The sequence below is a fragment of the Mesocricetus auratus genome, unplaced genomic scaffold, assembly GCF_017639785.1.
Source record: "Mesocricetus auratus isolate SY011 unplaced genomic scaffold, BCM_Maur_2.0 Super-Scaffold_4256, whole genome shotgun sequence".
NCBI lineage: Eukaryota > Metazoa > Chordata > Mammalia > Rodentia > Cricetidae > Mesocricetus > Mesocricetus auratus.
Window position 1 is genome coordinate 48,353,985 of NW_024429182.1, and position 13,950 is coordinate 48,367,934.

The 13,950-nt window shown below is 39.4% G+C and overlaps 1 protein-coding gene across 2 annotated transcripts in view; it reads left to right on the forward strand.

Moving 5' to 3' along the window:
* The window catches only part of LOC121140872 (membrane-spanning 4-domains subfamily A member 12-like), a 33,227-nt gene extending 19,787 nt beyond the window's left edge, over positions 1–13,440 (forward strand). Inside the window, exons 7-8 of one of the 2 annotated variants that reach the window (XM_040747386.1) lie at positions 3,569–3,683; positions 13,365–13,440. In XM_040747386.1, coding sequence (XP_040603320.1) covers positions 3,569–3,683; positions 13,365–13,390 — 141 coding nt within the window. In that variant the 3' untranslated portion in view covers positions 13,391–13,440. Of the gene's footprint in view, positions 1–3,568; positions 3,684–4,989; positions 5,429–13,364 lie in introns of those variants that run through there. The other variant, XM_040747394.1, reaches the window with a different exon arrangement.
* The last annotated feature ends 510 nt before the right edge of the window (positions 13,441–13,950 follow it).

The following is a 13,950-nucleotide window of genomic DNA, read 5'->3' on the forward strand; positions in this document are numbered from 1 at the left end:
GGATACAAATTGGGAAGGAAGAAGTCAAACTTTCACTGTTTGCAGACGATATGATAGTTTACATCAATGACCCAAAGAACTCTACCAGGGAACTCTTACAGCTGATTAACACCTTCAGCAAAGTGGCAGGTTACAAGATCAACTCAAGAAAGTCAGTAGCCCTACTATATACAGATGATAAAAGGGCTGAAAGAGAAATCAGAGAAACATCACCCTTTACAATTGCCACAAACAACATAAAATACCTTGGGGTAACGCTAACCAAACAAGTGAAAGACCTGTATCGTAAGAACTTTGAATCTTTAAAGAAAGAAATTAAAGAAGCCCTCAGAAAATGGAAAGATCTCCCATGCTCTTGGATAGGTAGGATCAATGTAGTAAAAATGGCACTCCTGCCAAAAGCAATCTACAGATTCAATGCTATCCCCATTAAAATCCCAGCACAATTCTTCACAGACCTTGAAAGAACAATAATCAATTTTGTATGGAAAAACAAAAGACCCAGAATAGCCAAAACAACCCTGTTCAACAAGGCAACGTCCGGAGGCATCACTATCCCTGACCTCAAGCTCTATTATAGAGCTATAGTCCTGAAAACAGCTTGGTATTGGCACAAAAATAGACAGGCAGACCAATGGAATCGAATTGAAAATCCGGGTATTAACCCACACACGTACGAACATCTGATCTTTGACAAAGAAGCTAAAAATATACAATGGAATAAAGAAAGCATCTTCAACAAATGGTGCTGGCATAATTGGAGACTGGCATGTAGAAAAATGCGGATCGATCCATGTTTATCGCCATGCACAAAACTTAAGTCCAAATGGATCAAAGACCTCAACATAAATCCAGCCACACTGAACCTCTTAGAAGAGAAAGTGGGTGGTACCCTTGAAAGAATTGGTACAGGAGACAGCTTCCTGAACATAACACCAGTAGCACCGACAGTGAGATCAACAATTAATAAATGGGACCTACTGAAACTGAGAAGCTTCTGTATGGCAAAGGACACAGTCAGCAAGACAAAAAGGCAGCCCACAGAATGGGAAAAAATATTCACTAATCCCACATCTGACAGAGGGTTGATCTCAAAATTTACAAAGAACTCAAGAAGCAAGTCTCCAAAACAGCAAAGGACCCAATTAAGAAGTGGGCTGCAGAACTAAATAGAGAGTTTTCAATAGAGGAGTCTAAAATGGCTGAGAGGCACTTGAGAAAGTGCTCAACATCCTTAGCCATCCGGGAAATGCAAATCAAAGCAACTCTGAGATACCATCTCACTCCTGTCAGAATGGCTAAAATCAAAAACACCAATGACAATTTATGCTGGAGAGGATGTGGTGAAAGGGGGACACTCCTCCATTGCTGGTGGGAGTGCCAACTGGTTCAGCCACTTTGGAAAGCAGTATGGAGATTCCTCAGAAAAATGGGAATAAACCTACCACAAGACCCAGCAACTGCACTCTTAGGCATATATCCAAAAGATGCCCATTCATATAACAAAGATGTCTGTTCCACTATGTTCATAGCAGCTTTATTTGTAATAGCCAGAACTTGGAAGCAACCTAGATGTCCCTCACCCGAAGAATGGATAGAGAAAATGTGGTACATCTACACAATGGAGTACTATTCAGCAGAAAAAAATAATGGAATCCTGAAATTTGCAGGCAAATGGATGACACTAGAAGAAACCATCCTGAGTGAGGTAACCCAGTCACAAAAAGAGAAACATGGCATGTACTCTCTCATATATGGATTTTAGACATAGATCTGGGGAGTGCCAGCCTACAATCCTATTGCCAGAGAGTCTGGGAAACAGAAACTTCATTTACTGGCTGGTTAAGTACTGAGCTGAACTCAAGAAAGCCAGTATCAGAGAGGGAGGACTGATGATCAAAGGGATTAAGACTGGGCTGGTTGAACCCCCAGAAACAGCTGACCAGACAAAGGTTAACTCTTGAATCCCAGGCATCAGCCTGGGAATCCAGCATGGGACTGATCAAGACCCCCTGAATCTAGGTGTCAGTGAGGAGGCCTAGGTAATCTATTGAGCCTTGGACAGCAGATCAGTACCCATCCCAAGTATACACACGGTCTCTGGACTCCCATAGAACAATGTGAGGTGCACTCTCACCCTGAACTCTTGGGGAAGGGTCTAGGCCCTGCCCTATATGAAATGACAGACTATGGACACCCCCATGGAGGGCCTCACCCTCCCTGGGGGAATGAGGGGATAACCGGGGGGGGGATGGGGGGGAGGGCACGGGAGGAGGGGAGGGAAAGGGAGAGGGACCTCGTACTGACTTGTGAAGCAACCTTGTTTCTTATCTAAATTTAAAATGGAAAATAAAAAAAATATTATTAAAAAAAATACTGGCAAATCGAATCCAAGTACACATCAGAAAAATCATCCACCATGATCAAGTAGGTTTCATCCCAGGCATGCAGGGATGGTTAAGCATCCAAAAATCCATCAATGTAATCCACCATATAAACAAGTTGAGAAACAAAAATCACATGATCATCTCACTAGATGCTGAAAAAGCCTTTGACAAAATCTAACACCCCTTCATGATAAAGGTCTTGGAGAGATCAGGGATAACAGGAACATACCTTGAGATAACTTTTTTAATGTGGGCAGGCATGCTGTATGTGAACTTTCCTTTTAGGATTGCCATCTTTGTGTTCTATTTACTTTGGTCTATTATATTTTTACTTTCATTCAATTCTAGGAATGGCTTTCACTTCCTTCTTGATTTTTTCAATGGCATAATTATTCAACAATATGTGGTTTAATCTCCATGAGTAGATATACTTCTTGTAATTTTCATTTCTGTTGATATCTAGCTTTATCCCGTTTTGGTCAGATAGAACACAGGATTTTATTTTAACTTTCTTATATTTGTTGAAATTTATTTTGTTTCTTAATATGCTACATATATTTTAGAAAGTTTGGGCTGCTTAGAAAAAGAATGTTTATTGTTTAGTGTTTGAATGAAATGTTTTGTAGACATTAGGTGTGTCTGACATCTCACCAGCACTGAGGAGCAAGAAATATTGCAGAAGAATTAGAATGTAAAAGCTGGGCTGGAGAGATGGCTCAGCTGTTAAAGGCTAGGCTCACAACCAAAAATAGAATGTAAGAGATAAAGGATGGGGAGAAATTCTGTGAATTGTCATGTTCTGGACATGATATGACCATCATAAAGAACTCACAGCATCTGTGGTTACCTGCACAAGATATATACAAGATCAAGCCAACTAAAATTCTGGCACAGACAGAGTAGATGAACACTAGGTCCCAACCCTTTTTAAGGAGCTACTAGAAGCAGATAATTGCTGTGGGAAGAAGGATATGGCCACTAGTCCAGTGGATGACTCCACATGTATACATACATGGGCTATCAAAAAAAGACATGAAATTGGGAGGGGAAATCATAGATTGGCACAAGAGTTGGAGGGAGAAGTGGGAGTAGATAATATATTTCATTGTATACATGTGTGAAATTCTCAAAAATAAAGAAAAAGATTAAGTAAAAACTGTATGTTTTCTTTTGGGATACAGCGAAGTGCTAGGATGCTTACAGTATATATCCTCCTGTTCACTATCTTGGAGATGTTTGTGGCAGCCATGGCAACTGAGTGGACCTGTAAAGCAAGACAAACAGATGAAGAAAACAGTAAGTCTATCGTTTCTCCTTCAGTGAACGGAAGCTACTAAATTCTGTGATGTATCCTGTTCAAATAACTTAGAAAGAATTAAGCATCAGTAGTGTCATCTGTAAACTGTGGGTAGAGGTAGGTGAAAACATTTTTGCGATACTATTCTGCACTAAACAGCGCTTTCTATAATTGAAGCTACATAAATTACCTTATATGAAGTAAGTGTGGCTGAGGATATAGCTCAACGTTAGAGAATTTCTGCAGCATTAGCGAAACTCTCTATTTGATAACTAGAAGAAACACATAAAAAGAAGTGGGGGTGGGTAGCTCGGGTTAGAGGGCAGTGATAGAAACACTGGTGCTGGGTTTTATCTTCAGCACTGTTTGATTGGCCATAGTTCCCACCATCCACCTGCACAAACTTGTGCCCCAGTTTCATCGCTTGATTCTTACTCCATGAATGCACTTGTTCAGTGTACCATCTTAATTTGTCGATGGAATTCCTTAAGGAATCTCTGTCTGAAAGTAATGTGATAAACTTAAAAGGGGAGAAGACATTATCAGATACATTTCTTCTTAGATTTTTCACTTTATCTTGCCTCAGAAGCTACCCCTGAGGGTACTTCTATCTCAATCACTATTTGCCTTTCAATAAATTTTCCTCAGCTAATGTAGTGAAATATGTGGTTGAAATTCATCTAAAACATAGCACTCATAGCCTTTAAAAACGTGTGCCTGGGGCTGAAGTAAGGACTCAGTGGTTAAGAGCACTTAATGCTCTTGTAAAGGATTCAGGTTTGATTCCCAGAACCCACAATCATCCATATCCAGTTCCAGGGAATCCAACAACTCTCCTCTGGCTGCTGCAGAAGCATGTATAGGGCACAGGTGGCTTTACTTAAAAGTGAAAAATACAATTCTTTGAACAAAGGGACAAGAGAAAGAACATAAACTGAAATGGTTTTCTATTCATACTAATAACATTTCAATGGAGAGGAGCAGAATATATAGGAAAGGAAAAGGGAGGAAGGGAAGCAAATAGCAGGAGGAAAAGGAGAAGAAAATGATTTAAAAAATAATAAGGATTTTAAAAACCAGCATGGTTTGGTTGAGGAGTATATCTCATGTGCATCCCTTGCTAGCGTGTACAAGGCTATGAGTTCCAGGCCAACACAAAAGAGGAAAAAAAGCTCATGACCTTGTTTATTTAAGACTCTCAGTAATATGATTATTTCCCCTTCGCTTTCCTTAAAAGTGCTACTGAAATTGTATAGTTCTTAGATCTCATTAATGAGCAATTTCCTACCATCCACGTTACCTCAGGTTCCTAGAAGAAAACAAACCTTTTCCTACATGCTAAAAGAAGTATCATGGCCTGAGTCAAGGAGAAAAGTGCAATGATGAGTGGAGGACTTCATTTAATTCAAGGGACCGCTCAGAAATGGAATTTTATTGTCTGTCTCAGTATTTCCTCTCCTCCATTTCATTAATTAAAAAATGATAGCAATGAATATCTTTGTCTTTCTGTGTGGGAAATTCAGCATGAATTTATTTCATTGACATAAATTAATCCGGGGTTGAATCTGGTAAGCCTGAGTTAAAGGGTACTGTTAATCCCAAGAAATCTCATGAAAGAGCATGGATTTTCTAGCATGGATTCTATAGCTAATGAGATGAAGTAATGCTGACTCAAAGCAATTCCATAATGAAAAGATGGATAAGCCGTCTCATCATGTGAAGCAGACTAGCTCTAAACATCTGCCTAACTAGCTATTGTTAAATGATGCATAATTTATCTATAGTGTGGAATTTATAGTACTATTATATATATATATATATATCTTTATGTAACTGAGACCACATAAATGAATGTCCACCAGAACTCTTTAACTAGAAACTCCATTTTCTGCAATATTTTATTCTTTCTCCAACAGCTTTTCTCTTTGACTCATTGTACTTAAACTTTATGCATTTTAGATAAAGTCTTTCCAGCAATATTCCTCTGTGTCTTTGAATACCTTTTGCACTGGTCATCTTTCTATTTTCTGTGACAAAACACCTGAGGAAAATGACTTCTAAAAAAAGAAAAGCTTGTTTGGGCTCCCACTTTCCAATACTGCATCCACATTTAGCTGACTCTATCTCTTTTGGGGCTGTGGTAAAACAGCACCACAATGAAGAGAGTATGGCAGAGCAAAGCTGGTTACTTCATAGAAACCGAGGAGAGAGGAGATGGAGGGAGAGGGGGAGATTGGAATACTTCGACAATAAAGGACTATTAGACAAAATAAAGTTCATAAGCCATGGAAGGAAAAGAACAAAATTACGTAGAAATGCAGACACTGCCAACTCTTGGTGAACAAGGAAGTAATGGGTGGAATATGAATATACATCCTGGAGAGAGATGATGGAAGAATGTGAAGGCTTTGATTTGCCTTTCAACCAAATAGAAAGTCATCTAACTCCTGGCTATTCCCAGTGGTTACAGTCAGCTTCTGCCTGCTCTTTCCAGCTTGTTCATACTCCGGACTCCAGCTGTTAAGCCAGAGTTTTCATTTGGCAGGGATTTGTGTCTTTTGCAGATACTATGCTACACTGACAGCTGTCAGCTGTCCACTCTTGGTCCTCAGTCTTTAGCTGCCTGTCAGAGAGCCCTGCAACGTATAGGGAGCTCACACTGGGCCCTTTCCACCCCTACTACTACTTTCTTCTTGTTGTTGTTTCCCTTTATTTTATTATTAGTTATTTGAGAGTTTTTATACAATGTGTTTTAATATTCACCCTCTTTTCCACTTCTTCCCCAACTTACCCCTTTCCTATCCACTCCGTTTTGTGTTGTATTTATTTTTAATCCTTTAGGACCAGTTTATGCTGCCCAAATATGCATTCTTGGATGTGTGGTTTTCCACTGGAGAGTTGTCAACCTACTAAGGGCTACACTCTTAGAGAAAACTTTCTTTCTCTCTGCCAGCAGCTAACAGTTGCCAGTAGTTCCATGACTAGGAGTAGGATTGTAAATCTCCCCGCCATGCTAAAATTTGGTCTGTTTTGGGCTTGCACAAGTTTTGTACATGCCATGACAAAAGCTGTGAGTCCATGTGTGTGGCTGCCCTGCCACACCCAAAAGATAATATGTCTGTCCCCTCATTCTCAGTGATCCCTTCTCTTACCTGTTAGAACATATGTCAAATATCACTGGAAATGATATACTGCCTGGTCCGGAGGATACTTAATGAAGGATGAGGTGATAAAACAAAGTTTCAAATTATAATTTTCAGGTTAGGTGGGGGGTTAAATGAGATTCATCATACATGTTTCTGTGTGTTCACAGACTCTCAGTAAATCCAAAATGCTAACATGGCTTCAAACTTGCCTCATCATCTCCCTGCTTCCCTATCCTCACTCCACACACAGGCCTCTTCCTGGAATACCTTGGGAGACTGACCTCTTGTGAGAGAGACCTGATATCTGCCTTCTGCTTGCCCCAGGTTTCCTCAGGGTTCTCTGTTGAATTCTTTATGCCTTTGATCACACACCCTTCTTTCAGTGAGGCTCTTCTGTACACTTCCCACTACCACACACCCCTCTCTCTACTGAGGTCTCTTTATTTTCTGCTTGGTGTTCACTAATTCTGATATAACATTTTCTTGTGAGTCTTGTTTATTGTTGATTTCCCTATAATAAAGTCCCCAAAAGATGTATACCACTTGTTTTCTTCACTGTTGTTTGAGGCCAGTACCTGGCACATACAAGTCCTCAATGAAAATGCATTGAATTGTTAGGTTATAAGAGGGAGTCTACTGTTGTTATTTTGCTAAATGCTCATGTTGTCAAACTGCATTCTAATTATTTGTATTTATGCCCATAAATCTGTACTGCTTTCAACCTTGGTTGGAGAAGCTTCTTTTTGCAGTAAGTAAAAATTAAGGCAGAGACCCATAGCTAAAGTGCTGAGAATAAGGGACTGTGGGTGTTCATCTATATATGGGTCATCCATATCAACCTCCCCATCCAAAACTCAGCAAACCTAGCAGAATAGAGGACAGAAAGACTGTAAGAGCCAGAAGGTAGAGGTAAAAACTTCAACACACTATCTTACAGACATGATGTGGCTATTACAAAAACTCACGTGGCTGTTACACAAGCTCACAACATCTATAGTTACCCACACAAGGCCTGTATAAGAGGAAGCCAGTAAAAGTTCCAGCATGGATTTGGAGGCCTTCCTAGGGCCTTGCCCCTAGGTGAGGAATTATTGACAGTTGGTGGTGACTGGGGGTCAGGACAGTCATTTTTCTTTGGGAATGTGACACTGGTAGGTTGCTCTTTCCATAGTAAATAGTCCTATACTTATGAGCTTAGAAAGCACTTATTAGACTCAGTGTTATACAGGGGAGGGATAATGAAGTTTGGAGGAAGATATGTTGGAGACCCTCAAATGAGTTGGAGAGGGGAGGGAGAATTGATAAAATCAAGATACACTGTATATGTGTATGAAATTTTCAAATAATAAATTTAAAATACTATTAAAATGTATCAATTTCCCATGTACCAAAAACCATTATTACCAACTGCTATCCATAAGTCTATTAGAAATAAGAGTCACTTGTTCCTATCATATATGGCTGAGCACCAAATAGGAAGCTCCCTGTGAGGGACATAGGTAATGTGGGAATGTAAAATAATTTTGATCTTCAAACTGCTGTAGCACAAATTTGTGAAGTAACCATTCTGTGGAAGAAGAGACTAAGTGACAGAAAAGTTAAATGGAGAATACTCCTCACAAGGTTGTGTTTACCACATCCAGATTTTTGGTGTCTGGGAGTTTTCTGAAGTAATTTTTATTTAAAATAAATATAATTACATGATTTCCCTACTCCTCCTATGTCCTCACCCCCCACATCAGAACTCTCCTGTATAAATGAATAAATTTACAAATACAGTCTGCTGAATTCCTTCAGTGTTGCCTACATGTATGTTTCTAGGTCTACCCACCTAGTATTGGGTAGCCAGTCAGGGGCTCATGCCCCGGGAAGGTGAATGTCCTAATTGCTTGCAGATCTTATGTCCCTGTGCTCTTTTTTTTTTTTTTTTTTGCTTTTCGTACACTATATTTTGATCACATCCTTCCCCCTCCCTGAAGTCCTCCCAGATCTTCCCCACCTCCCTACCCACCCAACCTCATATTGTTTTTCACTCTCAAAAGAAGAAAAAGAAATCAAAGACTAAAACCACCAAGCCATAACAACACACACACACACACACACACACACACACACACACACAGGAAAACATGGAATCCATTTTGTGTTAATCAACTCAAGCATGCACAAATTCAAACCAGACCAAAATCCCAGAGGGGAAGTGGGCACAAAGTCCCACCCCTAACAAAGAAGCTATTTACAATTGATACCTGCTGCAAGGGGAAATTAATTTTCTCCAATGTAGTGATAGGTGTGTGCTTCTTCAACGAGAGGGTTCTCAGACCAGCACTGGGTCGCCACCACTCAGTGGTAGGGGCTAACACAGAACCCCAACGAGGCTGTGCTGTGCCTGGGAATAAGGACAGAATAAGATGCTGACACTGCCAGGAGAGCTGTGCTTTTGGCAGCTTCTCCCTTTATCCTCAGATGAACTGTGCGATCAGTGGGGCTGCTGCATGTCACTGCCACTGTCCCGGTACCCACGTGGGCTTCTCGCGCAGTGCCCTTGGTAACCACGCTCTTAACCACAACCGCAGCTTTAGACCCTCGCGAGTGGGGAATGAAGGGGTACCATCCAGGTAGCAGCGCCCACCGGGCTCCGCTCCGCTGGCTGCGAGGCTACAATCCCCCCAACAGAGGGCACTGCCCATCAGACCACGCCCCTGGCCCTGGGCTCAGGGCATGATGTGAGAGTGGGAGCCTTGGCCCATCTGCCATTAAGTCTGAGACGGGTCACACTGAAGGCGAGGATTTCCCTGAACTCTCATCTGAGTTATCCCATGCTAAGAATGTGTTTTTGGTAACAGTAGTTGAGTTGAGACATCCAAGCTCATCTATGTATTTGGGCGAGATTCAGACGTCTAGGTGGCTTGTCCAGCTTCACCTGGGAGAATCTTCTACGTAAGTGAACGCCAGTGGGAAGGTTGCCCGTATTGTATGCACACCATCACAAACCAAAACATCCAGGTTATGTGATCCACCAGATTTGAGTTCTAGGTCGAAACTATTGTTTATAATCACACCTAACATATTCAACAACCATAGAGTGTCCTTATGAACCTAGGAGGCTACATCGCCAGGGTCCCACCCCACTCCACCCCACCGTCAGATACATATATTCATACAGCCTGGATTTTAAACATTACCATTCCATACATACCATCCAAATTGGATGAAAGTTACTGAGTTTCCAACACCATAGTGGCTCCATCTACTCCAGCCTCCCTCTATGAACAAGACATACCTTAATTCCTCTCTTTGTTAATGTTAAGCCAATGAATGGCTGGAGCCCATGTGCTAAGAGCTGTCACCTCAGATACCCTGAACCAAAAGCTAGTCCTAATGGGTTGTTATGAACATCAGGAACCCAAAGAAACTTAGACACCATGCACTATAGAGCTCCAGGGATGTGTCACATGCAATGTGCTTAAATTCTGCAGTCAAACACATAAAAAATATGACATCGTGGTGAACCCAAAACTGATCAGAAATGGCTAGAAAATGATTTAGGAATTATGTAAGTTTTTGTTTCTATGTAACCTTCTTAGAAGTACTTTTACTGAACATAAGAATAATGATTTCCACTGTCATTTGCCTTGTAATATCTTTGTAATTGTTATTTATTAATTTAGCCTATTTATATTAATTTATAAGAATTTAAATTTTCCTTATTTTACTGAGGATGTCAAGTTCCATCCCATAATGACTGGTGACAAGAATGTCAGTATAATTTCAGTCTTAGTTTATTAATCTACTTAATCTCCTTGAACATAGGCCTTATGTCCATTCCACTTTCTGGTACGCTTTTTCTCCTAAAACTGTACATTTTGTGTTTTTCCTTGCTCAGCTTGCTCCTTTTCATTATAAATCTATATACAAATGACCAGTAATAATCACATGACAAGAGTCAATACTAGACTGTTTCAAGATTTCCTCTGCCAGTGAATTAATCCAAATCTCTTCACTTCAACATAAGGCAGACTCTTCAAACAAGGGCAAAAATAGCCACATTATTCACCAAAATATCACAAGAACAACCTCTAGGCCACTTATTAATATTCTTCTCTTGAGTCAGGCCTCACAGTTCAAATAACTCTTAACACCTCTGTCTTCTACTAATATGACCCATTAAGCAGCACTTAAAGCATTCCACTGCTTTCCTAACCCAGAGTCCATATTACTCCCCCCCCCAAAAAAAACATCGTCCAGCCTATTACAGCAATACACCACTCCTGGTACCGACATCTGTCTTAGTTAAGGTTTATATTGTTGTGAAGAGAAACCATGACCATGACAACTCTTATAAAGGAAAACATTTAACTGGGGTGGCTTACAGTTTCAGAGGTTTAGTTCATTATCAACATGGTGGGATATGGTGGCATGCAGGCAGACATGGTGCTGGAGAGGTCCCTGAGAGTTCTATATCTTGCACAGGCAACAGGAAGTGATCTATAATACTTGAACATATATGAAACCTCAAAGCCCACCTCCACAATGACACACTTCCTCTAACAAGGCCATACCTATTCCAACAAAGCCAACAACTCAATTATATGTAATCCATTCCTAGTATTGGAAGCTTCATTTGATGATGAGTGATGTCTAACTGGGCTCTGTCTCCCCCATTATTTGGTGATTTCATTTAAAATTGCCATCATATATGCATATGTTTTAGGAAACCTCTATTGTATTAGACTTATATACCATCCCTCAAACAGCTGTTAGTTTTAGCTGTTCCTTCCCATATTCCATCCCCCACAACCTTTTTTCCTCTTTCTCCATATTTGATCATTCCATTACAGCCTTCCCTAATCACCAAAATTATTTATTTTGTTTCCCCTTCCTAGGAAGACCCATCTCTCCCTCCCAGTTCCTTCTGTATGCCAAACCTCTGTGGTTATATGGACTATAGCTTGTTTATCAAAGACTTAACATCCACATATAAGCAGATACATAGCATATTTGTCTTTCTGGGGTCTGGGTTACCTCACACAAGATGACTACTTTTTCCTAGTTCTATCCATTTACCTGTGAATTTCATTATTTCATCTTTTAACAGTTGAGTAATATTCATTGTATAAATGTATCACATTTCCTTTATCCATTCATCCATTGAAAGACATATAGGTTATTTCTCATTTCTGGCTATTATGAGTAGAGCATCAGTGAATTGTTGAGCAAGTATAGTAAAATGAAGCCTCCTTTGGGAATATGCCCAAATAGTATAGCTGAGGTAGATTGATTCCCATCTTTCTGAGGAACTGCTTCACTGATATTCCATAGTGGCTGGACAAGTTTGCACTCCCACCAGCAATGTATGAGTATTCCTCTACTCCACATCTTCATCACCATGAGCTGTTTGTTATTTGTTTTATTGATCTTAGCCATCTTAGTTTTGATTTGCATTTCACTGATGAGTAAGGATACTGAACATTTCTTTGTTTCTCAGTCATTTGAGTTCCTCTTTTGAGAAATCTCTGTTTAGATCTGTACCCCACTTTTTAGTTGTAATATTTATTTTCTTCATATTCAGTTTTTTGTTTGATTTTTAGTTTTTATGTATTTTATGTATCTTCTATCAGATATGTAATTGGTAAAAATTTTTCCCATTTTGTCAGCTGTGGTCTTTGTTCTTTGTCTTACAGAGGCTTTTGGTTCCATTAAGTCCAATTTATTAAGTGCTGATTTAAGTGCCTGTGCTATCAGTGTTCAGAAGGTCTTTCTCTATGTGAATACTTTCAAGACTATTACCCACTTTTTACTATTCTGTTAGGTTCAGTGTATCTAATTTTATGTTGAGGTCTTTGATCCATTTGGAGTTGAGTTTTGTGCAGGGTGATAAGTATGGATCTATTTGCATTCTTTTACATGCAGCTATTCAGTATGACCAGCCACCATTTGTTGAAGATGCTGTCTTTTTTACCATTGTGTATTTCTTGTTTTTATCAAAAAAAATCAGGTGTCCACAGGTGTGCAGACTTATTTCTGGATCTTCAGTTTTATTCTACTGATCAGTATGTCTGTTTTTGTGCCAATGTCATGCTGTTTTTTCCTGTAGCTCTGTAGCACAATTTGAGATAAGGAATGGTGATAGCTCCAGCTGTATTTTTATTATTCAGCATTATTTTAGCTATTCTGTGTATTTTATGTTTCCATATGAAGCTGAAAATTGTCTTTTCAAGTTCTTTGAAGAATTGCCTTGTCTTGGAATTTTGGTGGTGATTATAATTGAATCTGTAGAATTTTTTTTCATTTTTGAAGTATCTGCTGTATCTCATTAAAGACCATGTGAAGGAATAATATGAGAGGTAGCACTTGTTTTGTTTTTTTCCAGAAAATAATTAACAACATAATAAAAACCAATGTCACTTGATTTATGTTTTTAAAAATAAAGTTATTCTTAAGTAATTCTATGATAGTCAAACAGGGATTTCCATTTTAAATACCTTCTTCAAAAATAATTAGAATTACTTTTCTCTCTGTATCTCTTTACAGGAAAGGAGCCCATTCGTCTTCTATAATTTTTATGACATATCTAATTCAAAATGCCACGAAATAAAATGCCAAGAAATAAAATAGTAAAAGTTTATGTCTTAAAAGGAGAGATAAAGGCAATGGGGGTAAGCACTAAGCATTAGTTTGGTTAATAAATAGTGTTACTTTTTACTAGTAAAAACATGGAGAAGAATTGATGCCATTTATAAGGAGCTCCTTGAGGTTCAAAATACAGGTAAATGTGTTTTGAAGTGAACACAATTGGACCAGAGCTAACTAGACACACAGAGCATGTATTCACACACCATTCTCAAATACTTCCCAACATTCTCTCAGCCTACCCAGGCTCTTAGGAAATACATGTTGAGGTTACAGTTTTTGAAGAGATTTGTTTTCTGCCTTTGCTGGTAACCCTTCTTTTAAAATGGTTTAAAACAATTTTTGTAAATGACAAAAAAAAGGTCAGGTAGTAATCTCAAATTCAAAGTCAGAAGAAGCTGCATAGACTCTGGGGTCTTGTGTTGTCAACACAGTCCCCTCCCTACACTCAGCCCCAGGGGGGATAATACAGTAAAGCAATGCTATC